This window comes from Opisthorchis viverrini (genome assembly GCF_000715545.1).
Source record: "Opisthorchis viverrini unplaced genomic scaffold opera_v5_167, whole genome shotgun sequence".
NCBI lineage: Eukaryota > Metazoa > Platyhelminthes > Trematoda > Opisthorchiida > Opisthorchiidae > Opisthorchis > Opisthorchis viverrini.
In genome coordinates this window covers 1,091,060-1,099,514 of record NW_008751825.1, presented here as the reverse complement: position 1 = coordinate 1,099,514, position 8,455 = coordinate 1,091,060, and the positions used below count along the sequence as shown (strand labels likewise).

The window sequence follows — 8,455 nt, the reverse complement described above, 5'->3', positions numbered from 1 at the left end:
TTTTTTCCCCTTGGGCGAAAATTTCGACCGTTGCTGTTTGTAGCTCTTTCGGCATCCCTTTTTCGTCGACTAGATTTGCTGCTGATCAAAGGTTTGCTGCAAGCTTTCGCCTTTCTGGATCCTTGGGCGTTTTGGAGTGGTTTAACCGGAAGAGTGTCTCTGCGAGGCCATGAGCGCTGGGTGGTGGCACCAAGAAGTAATGATTTTGGTGGTGCTCCCAAGAGGCTCCACTTGCAAGCCAAGGAAGTTACGGCAACCATGGGATTACTTCAAGAAGGATATTGTAAAAGTTGGAACAGGCATGAACCTGTAACCTCCTCCGTTCCGTGAGCATCCTCTAATTCACATGTGGTCTTCAAGTCCCTGAAAAACACGATATCCAAGGGTGATCTGAATTTGTTTGTATACATCACTTTTGCTGTTGGGCTCGTTACAGGTTATCGTGGTGTTTTTCGTGCTCCTGTTTTTGTGTAATGGTTAGTCGATATTTCCGTTCCACTTCTCAACATGCTTTAGGCCGATCAACTAACAGAGGAACAGATTGCAGAATTCAAGGAGGCTTTCTCCCTCTTTGACAAGGATGGAGATGGTACGATCACCACGAAGGAGTTGGGAACTGTCATGCGATCTCTGGGACAAAATCCGACCGAGGCAGAGCTACAGGATATGATTAATGAGGTCGATGCCGATGGTAATTTCAGTCTGTTGTCGTATTTACGATATTTTAGGCAACGGAACCATCGATTTCCCTGAATTTCTGACCATGATGGCGCGTAAAATGAAGGACACAGATAGCGAGGAAGAAATTCGGGAAGCCTTCCGGGTGTTCGACAAAGACGGCAATGGATTTATCTCTGCAGCCGAATTACGGTATGTTTAATAAGGCCGTTTGATGGTTTTATGCTTGGCCACACGCTGTCATACTGTTCGCGCAACTGTGCCCTTGTTTTTGTTTGGTGAACTTGGAGGACTAGGTTGTACGATGTGGTTGAGCGGAGGTTTTGGGGCTGTGAAAACCAGAGGTAATATCCATGTCAGCACCGTCGCGATGCCTCAATTGAACAAAATGTACGGGTATGCGGACGCACCACCACAATTGATACCGGGTGCACAAGCGGAGACATACCGTCTTCATTTGGTTTCCGGATCTTCCGTATTCACTATCACAGTAGACAGCAAGGGCTCTAACTGGCATGAGAAAAAAACATCCGTGTGGTGCGTACCCAAGAGCACATTCGCACATCCGTCTGTCGTGTTAGGTCTGCGGACAATCTACAGCGATCCAGCTCGAACTAGGATTGTACTGTTTTCCACCCTCATCCAGTTTCGGGTTTACAAGCAAAATACTTCCTCCTTTCTATATTCACGGGGTCTTAATCTTCATACGGTGGATGCAGCTCTACATGAACTCGCCGAATGCGTGCCAGACACTACTGCACGATTTCGACAGGTTTTTGTGGTTTATTCCATTTTGCGATTAATATGAATGATTTTTCGATTTTACTTTCTTTTTGGGGACGAATATGTGTACGAACAAACCATGCATCGCCATGGATAACAGTTCCTCATCCAATCGTCCTCCGTAACGTCAATAAGAGTAGCAGCTTCCTATGAAGGGGTCGGGCCACAGTTGTAAAAGGGTCTTCTGTCAATGACAGCCTCCACTGGCCCTCACGAGGTAGTTCGCCACAGCTTATGGTGAAAACTCCAGTCGGGACTACCGTTTGAAGTACGATACGATTAACTGGAAAAAGCGGGCTTGAAAGCGCTGTTCACAGTACGTGTTTAAGCCAGTTCTAGCCGTCATTAAATGAGATAGCGTAGGTTTGGATCTCCCAGTATGGTGGGACGCGAGAAAGAAATATGGGAGTCAACAGTCACCTCCGTTTCCTGTCGTTTACTTCTCACAAGCCACGGAGGGGATGGGGTTTCTAAGGCGTCGGCTTCTCTCGTCATCATGCAGTGGCTTGATTACTCCGGTCATCCTTTGTGTAAATGGAAACAAGCTATTGGAATCCAATTCACAAGACTCTTGATTTTGATTTCGTAATGTAGCCATGTCAATCTGATCACACTTATAGCAGGGCCGAAGGCGCTGGGAGAAGTTTGCTACCCAAAGAACACATTCATCCATTGGCCCCAAGGTCTCACCCGCCCAGTCATCAGGTGCTAATTCCGGATGTAGACATGTGGGTTTCGGAGTCCTGAAGACATTTTATCCTGCATGTAACACAATAAGCGACCAACCTGAACGGTTTACTTTTTTTGGGGATTACAGCCATGGGGTCCTACGGGACCGTTATTTTGGACTTGCGGGCGTGTGCGGATAAACGTGGAACTATCTAAAAGCTCAAGTGGTCTCCCTCGACGATACTCATTCTCTATTCCTATTCAGTTTCGTGATCGACACGATGAGACGAATGCGGCAGCCCGTTCAAATGGTTATTGACGAAAGAACTTTTTGGTGTGGCATGAGTGGATCAGATCATTCCCCTTTCCGGATGGGGGAGAAGGGACACACTTTCCGATAGACTGACTAACCCTTCTAAATGTACGTTGCGCCCACATTGTGTAAGGTCATGCTCATGGATCGATCGCCACCTACAAACCATGGATAGCCACTCAAAATTGTGGAGTGCTTCTCTCATCTTGTTTGAAGTCCGACTACTGTGTGCAGATTTTTTGAACTTATGTGTGCATCATGGAGGTCGGGATAAGTTGTGGTCAGAAACGACAGTGTAACACAGAATCTTACATGGAATGAACTCTAAGGTGGTTTCAGCTGGACGTCAACTCGACTTCTGAATACCTGGCGGTTAGAGCTAGAGATAGCTGTGGTTAAGGTGCAAATAGGAAATCCCGTTGTTCGAACACAACCCCGGTATATCGGTTGCTCCTGTCTGGGCTCGGACAGCCTTGCAGTGTCTCAGCCGTCGTGCCTTCTTTGGGTTCCATGACGTCTAGTTATCGAAAAAGCTTCGCAGCTGATCACGTCAATGCGGATTATCCGGCTCTGATCGACTCCAGCTATAATTCTAGGAAATCTATGGTCGGAGACCCAAAGATATCTCAGATCCTCCACATGAAGTGACCACTTCTGGCGCCCGTGCAACAATACAACTTGCTTTGTAGTCTGATCCCACGCCCTTGGAGGTGCAGTGATATGCCTTCTTGATGTCACAAGCAGGGCGAACTGGTAAAAGCAGTTCTGGACATAAAGGTTTATGCGTTGACTTCGTCCATCACACTACCATCAGAGCTAATGCAACTCCCGAGACACATGTAGTATTCGAGAACTTCTAATGGCACTCCTTGAATTCTCACAGGCATGCCCAAAGACTGACTCTGATCAGGCTTTCTAGCAATACTTGGGCTTCCTTTTTTCAAAAATGAGAACCAATTCTCCTACATATTTCAGGTCAAAAAGGTTCCTGGTCCAAGAGACCCGAACTCCGGGGCTCTGGAAACCTACCAGTGTTTGCCTCGTTGATTCATCAATGAGGACATTACCCAAACCTGGAGAGAGTAGACATCCTTATAGGGCACCACTACTTTTAGGAAGACTTCGAGAGCTCCCCATACACCCACGCGTCCACAAGTATGTGGTAAATTGTATGGTATTCGTGAAATTCTCGACGTGCTCTATTGCGAAAATTTTGAGGTAGACGAACCGATCGACAAAATTTAATCATCTTTAGTATCAAGGAACATCAAGACTGCACGACGTCTAACACATGACAGAGTGTGAAGATGTCACACTGCCCCTTTCCGGCCGGAATCCCGCTTGTTGATTTTGGGCCCCTTCTTCAGGCGCTCTCTTTCACTTAGATAAAGACAAACAAGTTAGACGAGCACCGACTGAGGATCTCATCGTCAGGAACAACAGCTCGGTGGCGCTTGAGCGGGGAAGCGCATTTGCGCTTTTCCGAAGCCGCCGAGTTCTGTTGCGGGTTTAGACTGTGACTGGGCAATTGCAAGTGGTCAGTTGAGTTGCTGGATGTGCTCAGCCCAACGTTTCATGCGCTCTTTTCGACGAGTAAGCGGCCTCGTTTTTTGTCAACGATTTTGGTTCGCTGTCCCGAGGCTTGATTGAGTCTTGCACGCATCAGCTAGAACAGGTTTTGCACTTCCCTCAGCTTTCTGGATGTACCGGGCTTCTCGATATCTGACAGCTCCTTGAGTTTTTGTTATACTCTCAACCAGGACGGATACTTGTCAGGGACGATGCATATGCCTTACAAAACTATTGAAAGAAACACAGCATCGTGCCGTAGCTAGACCTAACGTTCCCTGCTGGCATCGTCCGATATGATTCCATCACCGGTAAATAAGCTGGACAGTCGGACCAGCGAGGGACGGGAAGGCTGCCATTGGGTTCGATTACGTGCCCTGCATTGCTTTTTTAACTCGCCTTCATTTAACCTCCAAGCAATCTCGTCATCTGCATGTCTGTACGTTGCCAGTAGTTTTCCAGCCAAATCAGTTCGATGCTCTTCAGCTACTGAAACCTGTCGAAGTTGAACAGGTCTGCTCTCCTTTGATGAAAAGCCAAGTGCTAACCGGGGCGTGATCAGAGTCAAGTTGCGTACCCAAAAAGGAACGGCAATCCTTAACTGAAACTGTCCATCGGTACCTGAGCTACGTAGTCCAATTGCGTCCATGGCTGTCTTGTGGCAGGTGACCTCCAAGCAACTCGATTTGAGCTTCATGTCGGAAGTTCGTACTGGCCAGGAACAGACGATGACCTGCGCACAACTGAAGGATCCACTCTTCATTATCCATACGCTCGGCATCAACTCCAAATCTACGACCTAACTGCTTCCGGACTTAGTCGTTCGATTTGGGCGTTCATATCACCCACCAGGATTTATATATCCGTCCTTGCCGACCGAAGCAGTCGTGACAGATATCGTTAAAACTCGTCCTTCTAAGCCTGAAAACTGCAGTCTGTTGGGGCGTATGCTGATATGACAAGCAAACACCGTTTACCGCATCAACCTGCGTTAATTTTAGTCGAGCCATACGATCGCTCAGCACATAGACGACTTTTTACTGTGATCCAACTCATTAAGCGCTTTCAGCCTTGGGGCTGAATGCAGCTCCCACTTCGTAGATATCACCAGCCATAGCGTAAGGACCATCAGCCACCCGAAAAAGTGAGATGTGGAACGTCTAAGCTTGTTCTAAGCGGTTTGAGGAGCACGATCTTGGTGGGGTCTTGTATCCGTGTTTCGGAGACGCAACATGCATCGACAGAAGGGGAAATCAAGGTTTCAGCAAGGATGCCTGTTCCTCAATCTGACGTAGGGTACGGACGTTAAAGGCTGTAACGTGGATCGTATCTTTCGAGGCTAGTAGGTGATTGTTTTGGTTTGTTTTTCTGGGTGACGGTTGGGACACGGAACAATGGCTAGGGAATCGGTAGGTGGGTTGATTGCATTGTATTATATGGGGGTGGGGAGTGTGGGAGGCCAGTGAGCGAAAAGCTGCAAGGGCAAATGACACTTCTCCTTTGCCCAGGTCGAAGGATGGGATTTAGTTGGGGTACCTTACCTTGGGCCTTTGCGTCGAAAGTCTGATCCACAAGGCAGTGGGAGGATTTAGGGTTTCGTTCAAGGACCCCGCCCGTAGCCTCTGACTCAAAAGTCTGGACCAGGAGACAGCGATTTTTAGGGTTTTCTTGGGGGACCCTTCCCGGAACTAATGCCTCAATAGTCTGACGTGCTCGGCTGTAGAGCATTGTTGTCTCACTCCTAGTGCAACTGCACACAGCAGATACCTGTTGATCAGCATCAGGCTGTTTGGTTGTAAAAGTATTTCGACCTTATTGGATAATGCGCCGGTGGTCATGATCAACCGTTGGGCGGTCGGAGTGTGCGGTTTTTGGAACCGACCTTTTCTAACCCGTCCTTCCTCTGGAGAGGGCAGCATCGCCGCTTCCATAAGTATGGACATGCTGGTCGTTTGGGGAAACTCCTTACTGCCTTCACACTCCTATCGCAGAGGATAGTAGGACTTTACCTCCAGACCGCCTCGTAATGCGATTGATCGCAGTACGGGTACTCGCTGTTCTTCGTCAGGCTGCTCCTCGTTAGCCTTCTTGGCATGATTGAACCTTTAGGAACTGGGTTCCAGCCAGTATACTAAATTCCCACACTGCGCAGCCCAATCTGGCTAGGGCTCGCTACTAAGCTTTTTGTAGGAAACCGTCGGGTTTTGTTTTGTTCATGGCATTTCGACAAATACTGATGAATGCCAGCCCATCGTAAGCAACACTACCAACTTAGACAACGGTTCAGTGTTGGTGAATTCAAACTGTGCGAGTGCGCGCTGACATCCTAATTCACATCTCATTCAAAACCTGAGACAGGAACTAGTTATACCCGTGGCACATCTCAAAACAATACGTGATTTACATCCTTTTTTCTTAATCCAAAGTGAATTCGCCGTATCAAATTTGGATAACTTTAACCTCCGGTTGTTGGCAGAGGCGCTAGATGAAGCTGTTTGCCGTCGAGCGTCACTTCAGAGTTCCGGCCTTCTGACGGACTGTAGTCATTGCTTTCTACCCGCCGTCATCGATAGATGACTCGGTCTCACATTAAATTGCCTTGACTTGTGAATAAGTGGTCACTGTGTCACACCCACACTGTGCCCACACCACTGTCACGTCGCAGTAGGGACGAACGAGGTAAAGATAGCATCTCGTCAAATTGTAGCTTTATCGGTACCTAGCTTTCACGTCACTCGAAGGAAGCAAGAGGGCTGAGATAATGCTAGGTCACCCATTCCCAGACGAGAGCAGTAGAAGCTCAGTGAAGCAGTACGGCAGTAAGGCATCAGTGTCAACGATGATGTTACTGTCTTTGATGATGATGATGCAGTGGAATCGCCGCGGTTGGGTTCGAGCTACGGACTTTTCAGTTGGTGATTTCGCGACCTAACCACTGAACTATTTCGAGCTCAATTTGTGTTAGTAAACTATGGTTCTTCGAGTATACCATAGAGGGTTGTTGCTCACCGTAACTTCGTGCGTGACCGCATGTTCTCAAGGCAACGAGACGAGGTCGAGCGTGATCATCTTGATGATCTAAATCGGGATATTTGAAAACTCGATCCCGCTAAACTGCGGAAAATTCTATTTAGACATTTATTTTCTTAGGTTTCCATACTCGGTTGTATTTGGTTGGTTTTTTGACGGTTCGGCTGTTTTCAAACACTTGCACTTCATCGTGATTGTCTCCTAGAAGAGAATTGGTTGTCTTCGGTGATGTTACAGATCGCTGTTAACCGTGGACAACGATCAATGGCAGTACCTTAACACAGTATCGGAAGGTCTCTGTCACGTTGTCTTATTCCATAGATTACTTGGAATTCAGCGCCCAACCTAACTGTCCAGAGCACATCTCTGCAAGAGATTTTGTTCTGAGCAGACGATTGACGGGACCAGTCCTGGTAATCCGGTGTTTAGCTTCCGGTGAATCTTCTTGAATTATTTTAGTGTTGCCACAGGATGACGGGTTGGAATGTCCTCTTAAATCTATGTCGGCAGTCTTTCCTATAACCTTTTTCTTGTCCCCACCGGTTTCTATCTCTGTCTGATATCAGGTGAACCATATACTCGAACAGTCCGAAAGTGCATCCTTCTACACTGTGTGACCACGACGGATTACCCGATCCGCCAAATGTGTGTGTAAACTGTGCATTGCCACATTTGATGATGAAAAATTATCCGGTTTAGTCAAAATGCATACTTCGTAATTCAGGTGCACATAGCTCGAGTGATGCTCCATCCAAACAGCCCCGCAAAACCACAAAGCTCGGTTGTTGTAGTGTGCCAAACATAGGGCTCACTTAAGCGATGCACTTGGATGCTAGTACCGTGGGAAAATTTATATCAAAAAGTTAGGTTCCAGCTGCGATACCCTTCCGGTGCGTAGCTGCAAGCTGTCATATAGAGTTTCCTTTTCTGAACAGCCGAAGACGTCAAAAGACTTTCAGTGTTTTACGATCAGTGTCTTCGGAGCATTGCCCGAATCTGGTGGGGACACCGTATCAGCAATTCTGAAGTACGTCGAACGATGAACTGATGACACTGCACAGGTGGCACTGGCTTGGCCAAGTGCTGCGTATGTCAGTCGACCGACATCCTCGAGGGGCTCTTTTCTCACAACCACGTGAAGGTTGGAATAGAGCAAGAGGCGGTCAAACAATGACTTGGCAGCGAAGTAAGAAAGCCAGCTGCGCTGGTCACTGCCGTCTTCCTGGATGAGGACCCCGAGACGGGCCACATCAATGGGTAGAGACATTGTCGGACATGGCCCAGTCGAGCCCTTAATGGTGCTTGTGCATCCAGCCATCATCATCATCAAGGACACCAACATCAGTGTTGCCACTGATGCTTCACTGCCGTACAATCATAAGGTTTGTCTAGTTATATATATATATATATATA

The 8,455-nt window shown here is 47.6% G+C and overlaps 1 protein-coding gene across 1 annotated transcript in view; it reads left to right on the top strand.

Annotated features, from left to right (window-relative positions):
• Nucleotides 1–516: 516 nt before the first annotated feature.
• The window catches only part of T265_14277 (hypothetical protein), a gene marked incomplete at both ends in the record, with an annotated part of 15,645 nt that continues 7,706 nt past the window's right edge, over nt 517–8,455 (top strand). Inside the window, 2 exons of the mRNA XM_009172908.1 lie at nt 517–691; nt 729–870. Coding sequence (XP_009171172.1) covers nt 517–691; nt 729–870 — 317 coding nt within the window. The remainder of the gene's footprint in view (nt 692–728; nt 871–8,455) is intronic.